At 47.2% G+C, this 21,030-nt stretch overlaps 1 protein-coding gene across 1 annotated transcript in view; it reads right to left on the bottom strand.

Annotated features, from left to right (window-relative positions):
• PPP2R5A (protein phosphatase 2 regulatory subunit B'alpha) overlaps window positions 1-21,030 on the bottom strand; it is an 885,130-nt gene that overhangs the window by 686,884 nt on the left and 177,216 nt on the right. Inside the window, exon 3 of the mRNA XM_086927850.1 lies at window positions 17,606-17,707. Within this exon, the coding sequence (XP_086783976.1) occupies window positions 17,606-17,707 (102 nt within the window). The remainder of the gene's footprint in view (window positions 1-17,605; window positions 17,708-21,030) is intronic.

Here is a 21,030-nt window from a genome sequence, read left to right as displayed (position 1 = left end):
GGTTGGAACTCCCACTTACGAGCTCTATTCAAAACATGGTTTAGGTCCTATTATTTTTATTGAAACATGGATTCGATATACCAAAAAAGATGGTGTCTTACGGTTGCCACAAAATGGCACCTTTGAGCCTGATATACTAGATAATTTGGAAGCGATTTTACTTAAGAGAAAAGCCCGGCCGGCAATGTTTGACTCTTTCCGCCTCTGGCGTAAAGAAGCCAAACAGAAAGAAATTAAGAAAATGAAGAAAGATAAGAAAGAGCAGAATATGACGATTTTGCAGGCTGCCCAACAGTTTAAAAACTATGAAGCTGATCAGATGGTTGAGGTTTGGGAAAGACAGCATCGTATGGCAATAGACAGATGTTATCCTGTGTTACCTACTGCCTCAAAGAGTAAGGGTTCTGACGAAGATCCTTTTGTGTCCCATCTATTGAGGTTACCTCCACCTTATGTGTTATGTGCTGATGCACCTCCATTACAACCTGTTGCTAATCCAGCTGTTCTGGTTCCTGCACAATTGCCTCTTCCTGTGATTCCACCTCCGTCCCCTTTGCCACTGACTTCTGTACCCCAAACTCCTGTGCTTCAGTCTCCTTTACCTTTACCTTCTTTTGCTACTGGTTCTTCTGTTTCACAGAATTCATCGTCTCCTGTTCTAATATCAGATTCCCCTACAGCTCGACAACGTTTAGTTGAAACTGTTTCTGGTCTTCCGTCACCTTTTCTTGGACCTCTTTTCTCTTCTCCTGCTACATCTCGAAGACAATCTCGTAGTCAGATTCCAGATTTGGAAGAACGGACTAAGTTAGATTCTCTTGCTCGTAATTGGATAATGAGTAGTCTACAGTATAGTGTGCATGATATTTTAGACATCTTTCTGCAATGGAACGCGCCTACGCAGAGGTATGTCTTTAATACTATGTGGAACACTTATCAAAGGGTGGGAAGATACGGATTTGGATTCACCTCTTCAGGATTTATTCGAAGTACAGGATCAATTTGATAAGGGACTTATTGTGGGTCCTGATGTAGAGCCTGCTGTTCAGAAGCTTGTTAATTTCCGATCTTCCGTCTCTCAAAATTCTCGAGCATAAACCTGCGGTTCGTCATAAAATGGCACAATATCCTATGCGAGAAGTTCCTCCAATATGGAGGGATGCGGGTCCACAGGCAGGTAATGTTCCAGGTGTCCCCGCTCATTTTTAGCGCATATGGGTACATAATCCTTGGAAAAGATCAGAAGTGTTGGCAATTAAGCAGTCCTTACCGGACCCTCGTAAGAATCCCGCTGGGTATTATAAAGAATTATCTCAGACTGTTAATGCATGTATTATGAATTTGGCAGATATTGATTTACTTATGGGAAATGTAGTCCCACAAGCTTTATGGGCTTAAATTCGTAGACAATACCATGATCAAGCTTTATATGGTAATTGGGCTGCTATTACAGCCGCAGATGCAGGACAAATAGGTGGTGCCAAACCTGATGATCTGATTACGGAGTTGCCCGGTAGAATAATAGATCTTATGAAAACAATGATGTTGCTGTACGCGTTAACTGGGATAAGTTAGCAGCGTGCAAACAAAAGATTGATGAAAGCGTCTCCGATTTCTTTACTCGTTTCGAAGAGACTTTCGTCTACCATAGTGGTCAAGATATGAGTACTGAAGATGGACAGCGATTATTTGTAGCTAAATTAGTCTTTAATTTACTTCTGAATTATCGCATAAATTGAAACAATCTGAGAGTTCATGGGCTGTTTCTTCAACTGCCCAGATATTAGCTACTGCTCAATATTATGTGAATAGGGATAAGGAAGATAAGGAAAAAGTGGAGAAGAAGACTAAAGAATTAAAAACGAAGGTTCTTCTGCAACAGGCTTATCCATCTCGTTCTACTCAGCCCAAATTTCAACAGCCTCCACAGTTTCAGAAGCTGTTGCAAAAACCTGTATCTTCAGTTCCGCGATTTCCGTTGGGTCCTAATCAATGCGCCTATTGTAAAGAGGAAGGTCATTTTAAGAATAGTTGTCCGGTTTTGTTGCAGCGTTATGGCGGATCATTAGCGCCACGGGTCGTGGAGATTCTCGGTCAGTGTCCAGAGGTGGAGGGCGTGGTGCGTCGTCTCAGGAACGACGTCCCTCTCCCCCTCAGGACTCTACAAATTACTTTGATCAGCGGAATTCTCAGTCTGCACAATATTACAATGACTATTATTGCACAGATAGTGAGAATACTGATTTCCTCACTTGCTAGGACAGCCATAGGCAGAGTAAGGGAGTTGTATCAGTTCCAGTGGATCAGGATGGACCTTATGTTAATGTTGTAGAATTGGGTGTTACAGAACCATTTCTTTTGGATACTGGTGCAATGAGAAGTTCAATTATGCATTCCAAACTCCCTGGGGCACCTTTGTCTGGCTTAACAAATGTTTCTGTAGGATTCTCTAGCGCCCCAGTTAGCAACCCTGTTTCTTGTCCTTTGCCTATTTCCATTGGTCCGTACGATTTAGAAGCTCCACTTCTTTTGACGATGGGTTGCGGAGAGAATTTATTGGGTTTGGACTTATTGAAACGTCTGCATGCTACATTGTATTGCTCACCCTCTGGTGTACATCTTACTTTAGGTGATAAATTGACTTCTCCGATGTACGTATCTAAAGACCAACTGCCACTCAAACTGCGTTCGCTTCCTGCTACGCTTTGGGCTACGGGTCCGAATGATGTTGGTTTGCTTCAAATTCCATCTTATGTGATTACTGTGAAGCCTGAAGTTAAGTTACCACGTATTCCACAATACAAAATGCCTAACGATGGTGAGAGCGCTTTGCTGGCTATTGTTCATGACTTGGTTCAGAAGGGTGTGGTCGAGGAGACCAGAGGAAATGTTTGTAATAGTCCTGTTCTGCCTGCTCTTAAGCGTACTGATCCTTCTCAGCCACCTGTGTATCGTTTTGTGATAGATCTATGAGAGGTCAACAAAATTGTTGTCCCTCAGTTTCCCGTTGTTCCAGATATTACTGCTTTGCTTACTATGATTCCTGCTTCAGCAGCTTGGTTTTCGGTTATTGATCTCAAAAATGCTTTCTTTAGCATTCCCATTGCTGAGGAAAGTAGGGATCTCTTTGGTTTCTCTCTCGGAGGCCGAAGTTTCCGATTTAAATGGGCACCTCAAGGCTATTGTGAGAGTCCCTCCATCTATAGTCAAGCTCTGAAAGCTCAGCTTGACAGCTTTTCTTTGCCATCAGGTGCTACTCTTATCCAGTATATGGATGATTTGTTAGTGGCTGCGATTCGGAAGATGTCTGTAAGAATGCGACATTTGTCTGATCTACACCACAAAGTGTCACTTTCGAAGTTGCAATATTGTCGCCAAGAGAGTACCTATTTAGGTCATCTCTTGTCGAAGGAGGGAAGGCGATTGACACCAGAACGTATCCATGCAATTGCGCAAATGCCTGTACCATCCACACAAAGAGAGGTGCGCGCTTTTTTAGGCATTACCTCTTATTGTAGACAGTGGATTCCGAAATTTTCCTTACTAGCTAAACCTTTGTTGGAACTCACTCTGAAAGATACGCCCCAACCTCTTCCTTTGACTGATCAATGTCAAAAGAGTTTTTCTGACTTACGTACTGCTTTGTGTTCAGCTCTTGTGTTGGGTACTCCAGATTACAGTAAACCTTTTACACTCTATGTTCATGAAAGAGAAGGTTGTGCATTATCAGTCTTGACACAACAATTTGGAGATAAACAAAGGCCATGTGCCTATTTTTTGGCTACATTAGATCCAGTCGCTAAGGCATTACCCAGTTGTCTTAGAGCAACAGCGGCAGCAGCGATTTCCATTCGTCAATCTGCTGGATTGGTGTTGGATCATACTCTTAGTGTTATGGTGCCACACGCAGTAGATACTCTTTTGAACAGGACAAAAACCCAGCACTTAACGAGTGCCCGTTTGTCTGGATATGAGTTGACGCTTTTTGCTAGTCACATACATATTGGGAGATGTAATGCTCTGAATCCAGCAACATTGTTGCCTGTTTTGGATGAGAAAAATGTACAAGATCAGCATGATTCTTTTCTTCGTACGGAAGAAGAAACTAAAGGTCGAATTGATTTGAAAGATACACCACTTACGGATCCGGATGGGATCCTGTGGGTAGTTGGGTCTTTTTTCAAGCTTCCTAATGGCGAGACTACAGCAGCTTTTGCTATTAGAACTCTACACACAATAGTAGAAACTGCACGCATTTCACAGAATTCAGCACAAGCTGCAGAGTTGATTGCGTTGACGAGAGCATGTGTGTTGGCGAAAGGGAAAAGAGTGACTGTTTATACAGATAGTCAATACGCTTTTGGCGTTGCCCATAGCTTCGGCCGTTTGTGGAGAGAAAGAGGATTCTTTACTTCCCATGGCACTAAAATGCAGCATGGCCAGTTGGTGACTGACCTTCTTGAATCACTTGCTTTGCCTACTCAAATAGCGATTGTGAGAGTAGTGGGCATAAAAAGATCACCGATGACGTGGGTCGAGGAAATGCATTTGCTGATGAAAATAGCGAGGGAAACGGCACAAAATGTTGAAAGCTGCATGTATGTTGCAGGACCGGCAAGATGGGTCGCAGATGTTGGTATGTGTGAAAACACAGTAGAGAGTGTGAAAATGATTCAGAAGGAGGCAACAGAGAAAGAATTGAGTAAGTGGAGCGAGAGTACGGGAATGTTGGATACGATGGGATGTTGGACGGAATTGTCAGAGCATCAGCGATGGTTGTTAACAGATGCGTATGTATTACCTGTAGTTACTATGGCTCATGGACCAGCCCATATTAATGCAAGGGGTACATGTAAACTCCTAGCTCCAGTATGGCAGAATGAAAGTATTCCTAAATGAGCAGAAAATTTAGTGAAGCATTATATTGTTTGCTTGATGCATAATCCAGGAAAGGGAACTCCAACTCCAGCAGGTCACTTTGCTCCCCCTACGTATCCTTTTGAGGTACTGCAAATAGATTACATCCATATGGAACGTTTCAACAATCTTAAGTATGTCCTGGCGGTGGTTCGTGCCTTTGCCAGATGGATAGAGGCTTACCCCTAAAGGACAATACTGCTTTGTCTACTGCCAAAGTCCTTCTGAAGGAATTCTTCCCGAGGTTTGGTTTGATGCGCATTGTCTGGAGTGACAATGGGAGTGAATTTGTAGGTCAAATTATGCAGAAGGTGTGTGTGGGCCTTGGTATTAGACAGAAAATTCATGCGGCAAACCACCCTCAGTCAGCGGGTTTGGTAGATTGATACAATGGCACTCTCAAACTTAAGTTAGCAAAGATTCAGACCAGCACAGGCCTTTCCTGGCCTGATGACTTGCCTTTGGCACTTCTCTCAACAAGAACGACTGTCCATTCTCGTTTGGGGCTTAGCCCATACGAAATTGTTTTTGGACGCCCAGCCAATGTCTGGGGAGTCCCTCGACCCAAGAAATATTCAGACATTCCGTATCCATTGTTGGTTGATTATTTGCATGACTTCACCACTAAATTGCGTATTATTTGTCAACAGGTCCAAAACGCTTTGCCGGAGGCCTCTTCAGATCCAGGCCACTCCATCCAACCTGGGGACTGGGTTTGTCTGAAGAATTTCCAGAGGAAAAAGAATCTGGAACCTTGTTGGGGGTCGCCGGGACAAGTTCTACTAACCACCCGTACATCAGTGAAGGTCGTCGGAAAGAGAAACTGGATCCACGGCGTGCACAGCAAAAGGGTACCATTACCTTTACCTTATGACCAGTGGGTCCGAGAAGGTGTTGGTGATAGTGACTGTGAGAAAGTACCCAGATTTGTACCATTCAGCAGTGCACGCCTGGATTGGAGTAGTTCTGAGAAAGAAGACGACAACGTTTTGCAGGAAGCTGTACCTTCACACCTACGACTAAACACATCGGATCCAGAGACTTTGTTTAAGGACCAAACTATACCTGGCAAGACACGGTACAACCTAAGAAAAAGGTTGCCTAAAGACAATTAAATTCTGTGTTTTATAATTTTGCCTTTATTAAAAAGAAAAACATTCCTTTTCCATTATCCATCAAGTTGCAGGATCACGGTAGGAGTCTTAGGCTGTGACCTGAAGAGTGACTAGGTCAACAGGACTTGCAGTGTCATAGGACGGCTAACAATCACAGCCAAGTTATTAAGGAAGATTATCGTGAGCAACGTCTTAAGAGTAATGGATAGTGCAGGAAAAGAGGATGATATTAAGATAATGAAAATAAGAAATTATCATTCACTCGATGTGGCGTAGCATTATGTATTTCAGTATGTTTATTAGCATGTGTAGGATGGATTGTACACAGTATACAGCTGGCACCTGTTCCTACTTCTACTTCTTTGATTTCCTCTACTACTATTTCTCCGCACAAATTTTACTCACTCCCAGACCATGAGCAGATGAGAAGAATGGAATATCTCAACAATTCATTTATCCAATTGTTACATCAACATCAATTGGTAGTAAATACTACTGATTGTTGGGTTTGTGGGCTCATACCACATAATACAGAGAGAGGGATGCCGTATTTAGTCCTTCCATTTTTGTATGAAGGTTCTGCTTGGGCTTATCTGGCTATGTTTTCTAATACATACCAGAACCAACTCAGATATCCTCCTGGTGGGTCCTATAATGGTGGAGTGGATTTCAGTCACACTCCTTTGATAAAGGGAATAGTGACCATGGCAAAAATAGCGGATATTGGTAAAATTCCCAAGGATGAGAAGAGAGCATATGATGGATAGAACGTGACTCGTTATATCACTAGTCTTACTGACAAGGTTAAATAGAAGAGATTTGCACCAGCTTGGGTTTTACCCCAAAGAGGTAATTTGCGTTTACAAATAAATGGCCAGAATAACAAATTTAAGCAAGAAAAGAGTAATTGTTCCCACACATACGTTTATACACCCTTGATTTCTTCACCGTTAGTGCCATCTCAAGGTACATACTTTATGTGCTACGACAGAGCTTATACATGGCTTCCCACATATTTCTCGGGAACATGTTATATAGCCTTTCTTCTTCCTCCGACATATACTGCTCTTGCAGATCACAATAGAAAAATATTTGGTAGAGGCGTTATTGATGCGGAAGACACAGCCGGACAAGAGGGAGGAGATTTTCTGAAAGGGTTTCTTCCTTTTTGGGGTCCAATGGTTAATAGTAGAAACATCAGACGCCTAGTTTGTGTGGTCGATGCTACCATAAGGAAAATGCTACTTACCAGTATGCATCTGTTCTTGGCATAGAGGGCTGCAGAGTGGTACATTATGAATAGATCGCCATCTGGTGTTGGGCTCGGATGATTGCACTTGTTTTTCTCTTGGAGAGTCTTTTGTAGCTTGGTGACTCCTCCTTTGGTTGCTAGTGCGCATGGGCATCGGCTCCATCCTTAGATTGTTTTGCCATAGTAGGGTTAGATGGAGTAGTATGATAGAATACAGATAGAAATGCCCATGTAAGTGTATCTAAATAAGATATTGTTGGAACAGACACAGGTTTCCGGGGAGGCTGGGAGGGCATGTACCACTCTGCAGCCCTCTATACCAAGAACAGATGCATACTGGTAAGTAGCATATTCCGTTCGAGGCATATGGGCTGCAGATGGTACATTATGAATAGACTATACAGCAGTTCTCTCCCTAGCGGTGGTCGCCCGTGTCTGTTGCAACAGTCTGAAATAAAGTCTTTAATACAGCGTGTCCCACTCTAGCTTGTTGTGTTGTGTGCACATCTACACAATAGTGCTTTGTGAAGGTATGCGGTGTAACCCAGGTAGCTGCTTTGCATATGTCATCTAGTGGAATGTTTCCCAAGAATGCCATAGATGCTCCTAGTTTACGTGTAGAGTGAGCTCTGGGAGGAACAGTTAATGTCCTCTTTGCTTTTAAGTAGCATATTTGTATACATTTTACAATCCATCTGGCAATGCCTGCTTTAGAGATGGGATTGCCCTTATGTGTAGGAGAAAACGCTACAAATAGCTGTTTTGTCTTTCTGAAAGTTTGTGTTCTTTCTATATAATACAATATTGCCCTTCTGACATCCAATGTATGTAGGGCCCTTTCCGCTACCGTCTGTGGTTTGGAAAGAAGACCGGTAGTTCCACTGACTGATTGATGTGGAATGCTGAAATTACTTTAGGCAAGAATTTTGGGTTTGTTCTAAGAACCACCTTGTTTTGATGTAACTGCATGAATGGTTCTTGAATTGTAAACGCTTGCAACTCACTTACTCTTCTGAGTGAAGTGATAGCTATGAGGAAGGCCACCTTCCATGTGAGGAATTGTATTTCACACCTATGTATAGGTTCAAAGGGTGGTCCCATTAGTCTGGTAAGTACTATGTTGAGATTCCAGGCTGGGGAAGGTGGTAGTCTTGGTGGAATGACTCTTTTGAGTCCTTCCATGAAAGCTTTAATTGCTGGTACTTTAAACAGGGAAAGATGTTGTCTGTTTTGTAGGGACGCCGCTATAGCTGCGAGATGAACTCTGATAGAGGTATATGCTAAGTTACATTGCTGCAAGTGTAGTAAATAGCAAATAATCTGTTTAGTGGATGCGTCCAGAGGGTTGATGTGATTACTGTTACAGTGTACAGCAAACCTCTTCCATTTTGCTGCATAGCATGCTCTGGTGGCAGGACGTCTTGCTTGGTTAATGATTTCCATACATTCTGGAGGTATATCTAAATATCCAAACTCTATGACCTCAGGAGCCAGATCGCTAGGTTCAATTGTTTGGGATGTGGGTGCATTATTTCTCCATGGTTCTGTGTAAGGTGCATGGGTAATAATCTTAGCTTTTGATGTGGCATCTGTGAGAGTTGCAGTAGCGTGGTGAACCACGGCTGTCTTGCCCCGTGGGTGCTACTAGTATCATTGTCATTGAGTGCTGTTGCAGTTTCCGAACCACTAATGGAATTAGTGGGAGAGGGGGAAAAGCGTAAGCAAATTTGTTGGACCAATTTATCCATAGTGCATTGCCCTGGGACTGGTGGTGTGGGTACCTGGATGCGAAGTTTTGGCATTTTGCGTTCTGATGATTGGCAAACAGATCTATCTCTGGTTGCCCCCATCTTTGGAAGAATGGCTGCAGTATCTGGTCGTGCAGTTCCCATTCGTGTACTTGTTCTGACTCTCTGCTTAGGATGTCTGCTATCTGATTTTGAACTCCTGGTAGGTGTTCTGCTAACAGATAGATCTTTTGAGGAATGGCCCATCTTTAAATATCCTGTGCTAGTTTGGATAGTTGGAGAGAGTGTGTCCCCCCCTATTTTTGAATATAATACTTTCAAACAATCAATCATCGCATTTATATAGCGCACTACTTACCCAGTGGGTCTCAAGGCGCTCGGGGAGGGGGATCTGCTACTGCTCGAACAACCAGGTCTTGAGTTGCTTCCTGAAGGCGAGGTGGTCCTGGGTCAGGCGGAGGTGGGTGGGGAGGGAGTTCCATGTCTTGGCGGCGAGGTAGGAGAAGGACCGTCCCCCTGTGGTGGCTCTACGGATGCGGGGGACGGCGGCGAGGGCCTGGCTGGTCGATCGAAGCTGGCGTTTGGGAGCGTAGAAGTTTAGGCGGCTGTTGAGGTATCCTGGGCCTTGGCTGTGTAGGGCTTTGTGTGCGTGGGTGAGGAGACGGAAGGTGATTCTCTTGTTGACCGGGAGCCAGTGCAGGTCTCTCAGGTGTACGGAGATGTGGCTGCGGCGGGGAATGTCCAGGATGAGTCGTGCTGAGGCGTTCTGGATCCGCTGGAGTCTCTTCTGGAGTTTGGCGGTGGTTCCGGCGTAGAGGGTGTTGCCGTAGTCCAGACGGCTGGTGACGAGGGCCTGGGTGACCGTCTTCCTGGTCTCGGTGGGGATCCACCGGAAGATCTTACGGAGCATGCGCAGGATGTTGAAGCACGCCGAGGAGACGTTGTTGACTTGCCTGGTCATGGAGAGGGAGGAGTCCAGGATGAAGCCCAGGTTGCGTGCATGGTCTGTTGGTTTGGGTGCGGTGCCCAGGGCGGGAGGCCACCAGGAGTCGTCCCAGGCGGAGGGTGAAGAGCCCAGGATGAGGACCTCCGTCTTGTCTGAGTTCAGTTTCAGGCGGCTGGTCGTCATCCACTCGGCTACCTCTTTCATCCCTTCGTGCAGGTTGGCTCTGGCGGCGGCGGGGTCGTCGGTCAGGGAGAGGATCAGCTGGGTGTCGTCGGCGTAGGAGATTATGCTGAGGTTGTGTTGGCGTGCGATGGCCGCTAGGGGACTCATGTAGACGTTGAAGAGGGTGGGGCTCAGCAAGGATCCTTGAGGGACGCCGCAGATGACTTCGATGGCCTCTGACTTGTACGGTGGTAGGCGGACTCTCTGTGTTCTTCCGTCGAGGAAGGAGATGATCCACTCCAGTGCCTTCCCCTGGACTCCGACGTTGCTGAGGCGTTGTACTAGGGTACAATGGCAGACAGTGTCGAAGGCCGCGGAGAGGTCGAGGAGGATGAGGGCCGCTGTTTCTCCGTCATCGGTGACTGCGATCTGGGTGGTCTCGGTGCTGTGGTTGGCCCGGAAGCCAGACTGCGAGGGGTCGAGGGATCCGTTCGTCTCGAGGAAGGCGGCCAGCTGCTTGTGACGGTCTTCTCAATGACTTTTGCAGGAAACGGGAGCAGCGAGATGGGGCGGTAGTTTCTGAGGTCGGTGGGGTCAGCCGATGGCTTCTTGAGTAGAGCGCTGAGTTCGGCGTGCTTCCAGCTCTCCAGGAAGGAAGCGGTGTCGAAGGATGTGTTGATGATGTCCCGCAGGTGGGGTGAGATGACAGCGTCGGCCTTGTTGAAGACGTGGTGAGGGCAGGGGTCGGTCTGAGATCCGAAGTGGATGAAGTTCATCGTGCAGACGGTGTCTTCGGTGCTGATCGGAGTCCAGGCGCGGAGGGTGGTGGTGGGGGGCGGTGGTTCGGTCGTGGTGTTCGTCGGTTGAGTGCTGAAGCTGTTGTGTCCGCGATCTTGTTGTGGAAGTAGGAGGCGAGGGAGTTGCAGAGGTCTTGCGAAGGGGTGATGTTGTCGTTTCCGGCGTTGGGGTTGGAGAGCTCTTTGACGATGTTGAAGAGTTCTTTGCTGTTGTGTGCGTTGTTGTCCAGTCGTTCCTTGAATGCATTTTTCTTGGTGGCGCGGATGAGTTGGTGGTGTTTTCGGGTGGCGAGCTTGAGGGCAGTCATGTTGTCCGGTGTTGGGTCTCTGCGCCAGGTTCTCTCGAGGGCTCAGCAGTTCTTCTTGGAGCTCTTGAGTTCGTCAGTGAACCATGGGGCTTTCTTGCTACCGGGTCTGCTGGGCGGGGTCCTCAGGGGGCCAGCTCGTCTGCGCAGTCGCTGATCCACTTCGTGAGGTTGGTGGCCGCCTGGCTAGGGTTCGTTGTGCTGGTGGGAGGGTTCATGTTCGGGGAGGACGCGAGCTGGTCGGCTGTGATCTTGTTCCAGCTCCTGCGTGCAGCCTGTTGCAGGTGGTGGTGGATCGTGGTCCTTGCGAAGCTGAAGTGGACGCAGCTGTGGTCCGTCCAGTGGAGTCCGGTGGCGTGGCTAAAGGCGATGTCCTTGCTGGATGAGAAGACGGGGTCGAGTGTGTGTCCGGCGTAGTGGACACACACTCGACTTTGGGGGTGGTCACCAGTTGCTTGAGTCCCAGGTTGGCGAGGCTGTCCAGCAGGGTGGTGGTGTTGCGGTCGTTGTTGTTCTCCATGTGGAAGTTGAGGTCCCCGAGGAGGATGTAGTCAGCGGAACAGAGGGCGTGCGGGCTGATGAAGTCGGCGAGGTCTTCGCTGAATTGTGTGCGTTGTCCCGGGGGTCTGTAGATGAGGGTGCCTCTGAGGGTGGTCTTGGGGTTGATGTGGACCTGAAAGTGCAGGTGCTCGGCGGTTGCGAGGGTGTCGTCGGTGTTGGTCGTGATGCGGATGGTGTTCCTGTGGAAGATGGCGATGCCTCCTCCGGTGTGGTTGATGCGGTCCCTCCTGATGATCTTGTAGCCGTCTGGGATGGCGATGGCTATGTCGGGCGCTGAAGAGGCGTTCATCCAGGTTTCCGTGAGGAAGGCGACGTCTGGTGACGTTGTGTCGAGCAGGTTCCAGAGCTCGACGACGTGTCTGTGGACGGAGCGGGTGTTGAGCAGGATGCACTTCAGGTGGTTGCTGCTGTTGCTCGTCGAGGTCTTGAGCACTGCTGGAGAGGTGCAGGTCCGGATGCAGGTGAACTTGCAGGCGTTGCAGCAGAAGGGTCCGTGGGTGCGTCTCGGGTTGGCTCGGTAACAGCCCGGGAGTCGGCCGGCGTTGAGTTCGGTGGCGTCGTAGGTCCGGCGGGTAAGCTGGTGACGGCGGGGGCCAAGGGTCCTGGCACTGGGCGCGGTCCAGGCGCAGACGGGCTTACCTTTGGCGCTCAATCGGCGCGTCCGCTGCGCGGTCGCTGAGGGGGCGTCATAAGTAGGAGCCGGGAGGGAGGGTCGGCGGGGAGGCGGGAGGACCAATGGGAGTGGAGGGGAGGCGGAGCTACTGGTCAGCGGCGGCAGGAATCACGGAGGTGACCAGGTCAGCGGGTCTGGAGAGGAGCGGGGGCAGAGGCGGCAGGCTGCGGGCAGAAGGTGAGCCTGATGCGGAGGGCAGCGGAGGAGGTGAGCGGAGGGCAGCGGAGGAGGTGAGCGGAGGTCAGCAGCGAGCAGGTAGCTGCCAGGCAGCAGGCAGGCGAGCGGCAGAGCAGCGTGAAGGGAGCGACCGCCTGCGAGGGCCTGCGAGCATTGCAGTCATGTCTGTTCTGATCAGGACTGCCTTGTTGGTTATTTGCATTTGGAAAGCTTTTAATGCTAGAAAAACTGCTAGTAGTTCCAAGTAGTTGATGTGCAGTTTCTTTTGCTGCACACTCCATTTCCCCTGCACTGTGTATTTGTCCATATGCGCTCCCCATCCGGAGAGCGATGCGTCCGCTGTCAGTATCACTTGTGGAATCGGTTCTAGGAACGACCGTCCCTTGGAAATGTTTGTTGTGTTCCACCACTTCAGAGAGCGATGCGTACGGTCGTCTACCAACACCAGATCTGTAATCTGACCTTGAACCTGATTCCACTGTGTCGCTAGACACTCCTGTAGTGGACGCATTTGTAGTCTGGCATGTGGTATTAGTAGTATGCAGGAGGACATCATGCCTAACAGCTGCATAAACACTCGTGCTGGTAGTGAGTGTTGTGGTTGAAATCTTTGTATCAACGTGACCATTGTTTGTATTCTGATTGGATTGGGGTATGCTTTGGCTCTTTCTGTGTCTATAGTAGCCCCCAGATATTGTTGAATCTTGTTTTGTTGTAGGTGGGATTTTTTGTAGTTCACCGTAAACCCTAGGTGGTGCAGTAATTGAATGGTCTTCTGTGTGTTGTGAAGGCATTCTTCTTGTGACTTGGCCTTTATTAACCAATCGTCCAAGTAAGGGAAGACATGTATTTGTTGTCTTCTCAGGTGTGCTGCAACCACTGCTAGGCATTTTGTGAACACTCTTGGTGCCGTTGTGACCCCAAACGGAAGGACTTTGAACTGATAATGTTGTCCTTCCACTACAAACCTTAGGTATTTCCTGTGGGCTTTGTGAATTGGGATGTGAAAGTAAGCGTCTTTTAGATCCAGTGTAGAAAGAAAGTCCCCTTTCTTCAGTAAAGGAAGTACTTGTTGGAGCTTGACCATGTGGAAATGTTCCGAATTTATGTATGCATTGAGAGGTCTGAGGTCCAAGATTGGTCTTAGAGACCCGTCTTTTTTTGGGATTAGGAAGTATAGAGCGTATACTCCTGTTCCTTGTTGATGTTTTGGAACCTTCTCTATGGCATGCTTTTGTAGCAGTGATAGTACTTCTTTTAACAATGTCAGATGGTCTTGAATCATTGGACGTTGTCTGGGGGGGATGTTTGGTGGGGTAGCTGTGAGTTCTAGGCAATAACCATGTTGGATAATTTGTCTCACCCACTTGTCTGATGTGATGTTTTCCCAGACAGGTAGGAACTGTGCTAGACGTCCACCGACTGGTGTTATGTGGTCTGGGGGAAGTTGTATTAAGTCACTGTTTTGGGGTTGGGGAGTTGCGGTTGTTATTATTTCTGCGACCTCTACCCTTGTTGTTGTTACCTCTGTAACTGCCTCTTGAATTACCTCTGGGTGATGTTGGTGTAAAAGAGGTAGTTTGCTGACTTGTTCCTGTACTTTTTGAGCCCCCTCTATAGGTGGATCTACGAACAGAACCCCTTTGTGTTGGCTGTTGTAATGCTCCCATTGACTTAGCCGTTTCTGTGTCCTTTTTCATCTTTTCTAAAGTCTCATCTGTGCCCGAGCCGAAAAGTGTCTTCTGATCAAAAGGTTGGTTCAATAAAGATGTTTGTACTTCTTGTTTGAACCCTGATACTCTAAGCCATGCATGTCTTCTTATCATGATACTGGTGTTGATGGATCTTGCTGCAGTGTCTGCCGCGTCCAGTGGACACTTAATGGAAGTGTTAGTTATTATCTTTCCTTCCTGTATAAGCTGATCTGCCCTTTTCCGATTTTCTTTAGGGAGATGTGTGATGAGTTTTTCTAACTCATCATAATGTGCCCTATCATAGCGTGCAAGTAGCGCTTGTGTATTGGCTATGAGCCAGCTGTTTGCCGCTTGTGATGCTACTTTTTTGCCTGATGCATCTATTAATTTTGACTCCTTATCAGGTGGAGGGGCTTCTCCTGTAGATAATGAGTTCTCTTTTGCGAGCGTTTGAAACTACGAGCGAGTCCAGAGGTACCTGCCCCTTGATAAATATTGGGTCCTTTGGAGCTGCCTTATATTTTTTATCAATTCTTGGGTTTAGCACCCTAGCCCTCACTGGGTCTTTGAATATGTCTGCTGTGTGACTGAGAAGACCCTTCAGCATAGGTAGAGTACCTGATGTTCTTTGTGCAGTAGGTAGTGTCTCTAATACGAAATCCTCTACTTGAGGTTCTGTATGTAGATCTACCTTATGATATTTTGCTGCCCTATTAATGAGCTGAACAAAACCTGTGTTATCATCAGGTGGTGAAGGCTTTGAGGGATATAACTCTGGGTCGTTGTCATCATCTGACCCTGCGTCATAATGCTCCCATGGGTCTTCCTCATCTGGGATAGTTTCATCGTCCCCATGAGGTTCTCCCTCCCCTGTATCACTGTCTACATCTGTCTGAGGTGTAGATGGTCTTGGTGTAGAAGGTGGAGGAATATTTGGCATAGTGTGAGGAATAGGAGAAGAGGGTGTGACTCTAGGTCGAGGAGAAGTAGGAGGAGTTGTATTTGTCCCCATTGTTCTCTTCTTAGAAGGAAGAGCTTTGTGCTCTAGCTGTTCATTCTTCCTCTTCTTCGTTACCACTTTGCAAGTTTGTGGATCGATTAACAAAATCTTTTGTTTCGGATCTGTTGGTTGCTCCTGTGTCGGTACCGAAGCCTTTGGTTCCGAAAGGTGCCTTTGCTTCCGATCGTCAAAGTTCGGTGTTTTCGGCACCGAGGATTTGCTAGAGTCCGATTTTTTCAGTGTCGAGTGAGTCTTCGACGTCGAAGCATGTTTTGGTTTCAACATGGAATGTTTCGATGCCGAGCTTTCCCTTGCATGAAGCTTCGGTGTCGAAGTAGATGTCGACCGTTTCTCGGATCCGACATGGTGGGAGACCGAGAGTTTCGGTATCAGTTTCGGTTTCGTTGCCGGGCCCGAAGGCGGGGCGTCGGAAACTTTCTTCTGCGGTTTGACCGGGCTCGAAGGCGGGGTCGTTACCGCACGGGGTCGGTTTTTTGGTAAGGGGACGTCGTCACTCACGGTTTGTTGAACGTCGAATTCCTCGACCTCCGACTCGTCCCCTTCCGACCCAGACTGTTCTTCATGATCCTCTTCTTCCTCGAGGTGCTGGTCTTCGAACAGCTCCGGGATCGCCTCCGACTGCATTCTGTAAACCTCGTGTCTTCGAGCTCGACGGTTTCTAATCGTCGACTAGGAGGAGAATGCTGCGCAGGCTTCGCAGTCCCTGGATTCGTGTTCAGGCGATAGGCAGAGGTTGCACACCTCGTGTAGGTCCTTGTGTGGGAACTTAGCACCACACGTTGGACATTTCTTAAATGGAGTCCTTTCCATGGACTCCGGGCTTGACCACGTCTAGAAAGGCCTCCTGTTCGTCGACGTAGATCAAAGTTTTTCTTTGATGTTGGAGTCGAAACGTGTCGGGATGGTAATGAAAACGCGTTCGATAACAATACTGTTGAATTGGAAAGGGAATACGCGCCGAAAAGTCACTTCTTTCCGAAGTCGATCTGGAGCGCTTCAATCCTCATCCGAACCCGATGGCGGAAAAAAACAATCTAAGGATGGAGCCAATGCCCAGGCGCACTAGCAACCAAAGGAGGAGTCACCAAGCTACAAAAGACTCTCCAAGAGAAAAACAAGTGCAATCATCCGAGCCCAACACCAGATGGCGATCTATTCATAATGTACCATCTACAGCCTATATGCCTCGAACACGTAACTTCTGGAGTATTGAGTAATTAGACAGCTGAACTTCAGGCGGATCGCCTTATGATTTTGCAGAACCGAATAGTTCTAGACATTATCCTTGCAGATAGAGGAGTCTGTAAATTGATTGGGTCTAGTTGCTGCGTTTACGTTCCTGATAATGTACAGTATACCAAGCCATTTCTAAGCTACATGTCATCTCAGAGTCCATTCATCAGGACACTGGAGATTAGTCTGTGATGGGATGGTTTTTCTCGCTGTGGTGCTTCCACAACCAAGGGGACAAGACTGATGTGGGTATTACTTATGTCGATTAGAATGTCCCCGACATCAACAATCTGAAACCTATTGCACGGTCTAGTATCTGTCAGATTAGCCAGAGGCTGAGTGGTCCAGACAAGGTCGTGGGTGTGTCCCCGTCTTAGGTGTGGGACTCCACGAGTAGCCCCAATGTGGTCATGGCCTCCTGCAGCTGAAAGGCCTGTGACACACTAGCCACCTAGTCCCAATGGTAGTTGAAATCCCCCACCACTAGGAGCTGTTGATACTGTGAGCATAGGTCACGAACCACTTCGAAGCAGCAAGCCAAGTTTGAGGGCCTCTGCATCGCTCAAAGCTCTCCATGGGCAGGCTACAGAATACATCAAGGACCACCTCGGGAGCCATGTGCCAGGACGTACCTTCCGCTCATCCGAGGCAGGCCTGCTGTTCCTGTCCAACTTTCAATAAAACTACCATTGTCGGACGGCCTTTTTCAGTTCTGATCTACCACCTATGGAACAAGCTACCAGAAAGCCTACATAGGGAAATCCCTCTTCTTCCATTCAGGAAGAAGCTCAAGACCCTATAATTCACGGAGGCTTGGGAATAACACATGCAATGCCAAGTGTATGTAGCCGATGGTGGGGTTCAGCCACTCTCTCCTAAGCGCTAAGAGATCTGTTGGTGATTACACGCTATATAAATACTAATTAACATAACATAAGTAGGGAAGACCTACTACTGCGTATATAAGCATCGTTAAGTCTATAAATAATTGCAAACACACATACCTGTATGTGGGGCCAAGATGCTTCAAGTGTTGGTTCATCCTCTTCTGGATCAAACTCTGGATTATCGCTTGGTGGAAGTGTTCTGAAAATGTTGGAGCTGATCTTTAATAAAAACACAAAATCTGTTTAATTCACATAGGGTATACTTTTGACACGTCTAAACAGCAATTGAATATTCCTTTCGTGAACAAAAAGTTTGAGACTCCAAGTCTTCACTTAATACTCAAAATATACGGAAATCTGCATGGTGTCAAAATGCAATAAATTCATAAACAACATTCTATGTCCTTGTGAATGCCTTAATATGCTTTGTCATAAGAATCTGTCCATGTGTAATAATATTGCTAAGGGCATTTGGATGGGTAGAGATCAAATCTGTAAAGATGTGAACATAGGAAATGTTTTCCTTTAGATCACTTTTCTTCCTTGTATGTTAGCACACATTTTTTGCTATGTGCATTTGTCATTACAAAGCAAAAACAGCAAAGAGAAAACATCAATCACAAAATGTGGCTAAACCAATTCAGAAAATGAATTCTATGACAGGATATAAAGAAGAATACCCTTGCATCTCGACTTACTTTTGACAGACAACCATTCAATTAACTTAGGGGCATATTATCAACAAATAGCGATATTTATCGATAAGTAGTGTTAGCAGCAATTTTTTTATCGCCGCGCATCACAGGATTTTATCGCTGAGATAACATGCTATTAGCAACGTCTCCATCTCTCCCGATCTCTCTCCCCATCTCTCTCTCTCTCTCCCCATCTCTCTCTCTCTCTCCCCATCTCTCCCTATCTCTCTCCCCATCTCTGTCTCTCTCTCCCTATCTCTCTCTCTCTCCCTATCTCTCTCTCTCTCCCTATCTCTCTCTCTCTCCCTATCTCTCTCTCTCTCCCTATCTCTCTCTCTCTCCCTATCTCTCTCCCTCTCTCTCTCCCTATCTCTCTCCCTATCTCTCTCCCTCTCTCTCTCCCTATCTCTCTCCCTATCTCTCTCCCTATCTCTCTCCCTATCTCTCTCCCTATATCTCTCTCCCTATCTCTCTCCCTATCTCTCTCCCTATCTCTCTCCCTATCTCTCTCCCTATCTCTCTCCCTATCTCTCTCCCTATCTCTCTCCCTATCTCTCTTCCTATCTCTCTTCCTATCTCTCTTCCTATCTCTCTTCCTATCTCTCTTCCTATCTCTCTTCCTATCTCTCTCCCTATCTCTCTCCCTATCTCTCTCCCTATCTCTCTCCCTATCTCTCTCCCTATCTCTCTCCCTATCTCTCTTCCTATCTCTCTTCCTATCTCTCTTCCTATCTCTCTTCCTATCTCTCTTCCTATCTCTCTTCCTATCTCTCTCCCTATCTCTCTCCCTATCTCTCTCCCTATCTCTCTCCCTATCTCTCTCTCGCTCTCGCTCTCTCTCTCTCTCTCTCTCTCTCTCTCTCTCTCTATCCCAAAGTGGGGGGTGTCCACCTAAAGTAGCTAAGATATGCAGAGCCTGGAACAAAGTTGAGAGTAGAGCACTGGAAGATCATTTGCTCTCCTCCAAGGAGCCCCTTCCATTAGAGGTGGAGGCGGCGGCTCTTGCCCATACTAGTTGGATTGATAAAGCCTGCAACATCCTCGCTCCACCTAAACTGCGTCTCCTGGCTAGAGCCCAGCCCTCAGCACCGTGGTTTTTTAAATTGGAATGTAAAAAACTGGAAAGGGTCTGGCGGAAGGAATACAGGGATAGTGACAGATTGCTTCTTAAACAAAGCCTCCTAGCATATAAAAAAAACGGTGGGGAGGGCAAATCAAGATTACTATACTAATCGCATAAACCTCGCTAAGAACTCTGCGAAGGAACGGTTTACTACGGTGTCTGCTCTGGCTGATCCGGTTCCCGCGGCCCTCCCCGCGACTTCTGAATTATGCGAAGATCTTGCCAAATTCTTTCTAGAAAAGGTGGAGATCATTTTCAAAGCCTTCTCCAGTCAGGAGAGGATGAATAGCCAGGTGGCTTCTCCAGAAAAGGAAAAGGTAATGGAGCTAACTTTAGGACAAAATTTGTGAAGAAATTAGGCGGCTACTGTTAGCGGCAAAATCAGTGGCTGTGATAAAAATGGCCCCAAAACAGATAGTCACATCGCTGGTGACCGTCTTTAACAAAATTCTTGCGACAGTAGGTTTTCCAGCATGCTGGAAACTTGCCTCGATTTTGCCCCTACTTAAAAAACCTAACCTGGATATCAGAGACCCAAATAACTACCGCCCAATAGCAAGGCTCCCTCTACCAGCTAAACTAATAGAAAAGGCCCTGAATACTCAATTAAGCTCTTTCCTTGCGGCCACTCAAACTCTGGACCCCTCCCAACATGGTTTTAGACCTTACCATAGCACGGAATCCGCCCTCATTAAAACAACTGAAGAGATCAGAGCGGTGACCGATGCGGGAGGGAGGGCTGCCCTGGTGCTACTGGACCTCTCTGCGGCCTTCGATACGGTCCACCATGGGATCTTACTTGACCGTCTGAAGGTCTGCGGAGTACAAGGGAAGGCGCTTGACATACTTAAAGCCTTCCTGTCCGGCAGAGTCCAGAGCGTGGCCTTAGGAGATTATGAGTCAAAACCCTTCATCCTGCCCTGTGGAGTTCCTCAGGGCTCGTCCCTGAGCCCTACGTTATTCAATGTTTATGTCAGCTCATTGGCACCAGTAATCCGGGCACACAGCTTTAATCTTACATCATATGCTGACGATACCCAGATTGTGGTGTCTTTACTACCAGGGAGGGAAGGAGTAGCAGCAAGAAATTTCCAGGACTGTATGCTGGCGGTTGGAAACTGGATGGCAGTTAACTGCCTCAAATTAAATTTGGCTAAAACTGAAGTTATGGTGTTTGGGTCAAACACTAACTTCTGGAGCTCAAACTGGTGGCCAGAGCAGATGGGCAAGGTCCCCATCCCAGTGGCTAAGGTGAAAAACCTGGGGGTGTTGATCGATGATCAACTCACCTTTTGTCCCCAGGTCAATGCACTATCTTCCTCTGTGGCCTACTTGCTCAAATCCATATGTAAGATCCTTCCATTTATTCCAGGCAGTGACAGAAAAACATTGGTCACGACGCTGGTCATGGCAAGGCTGGATTACTGCAATAGTCTATTTCTCGGTGCCCAACAGGGGGTACTAAATAAATTGCAGGTATTAGAATGCGGCTGCCAGGCTCATATTGGGGATCCCAAAATGTGTCCCTGTGTCCCAGGAGCTGGTTAAACTTCATTGGCTCCCAATCCGAAAGAGAATTCTATTCAAAGCATTCAAGTCAAGTCAAAATTTGTATAGCGCACTACTCACCCAGAGGGTCTCAAGGCGCTTGGGGGAGGGGGGGTTTCGCTATTTAATCAAACAGCCAGGTTTTGAGTGGTTTTCTGAAGGAGAGGTGGTTCTGT

The sequence above is a fragment of the Lissotriton vulgaris genome, chromosome 6 (assembly GCF_964263255.1).
Source record: "Lissotriton vulgaris chromosome 6, aLisVul1.2, whole genome shotgun sequence".
NCBI classification, from domain to species: domain Eukaryota; kingdom Metazoa; phylum Chordata; class Amphibia; order Caudata; family Salamandridae; genus Lissotriton; species Lissotriton vulgaris.
Note: the sequence above shows the minus strand (reverse complement) of the source record. Positions and strands in the feature narration are given on the sequence as shown.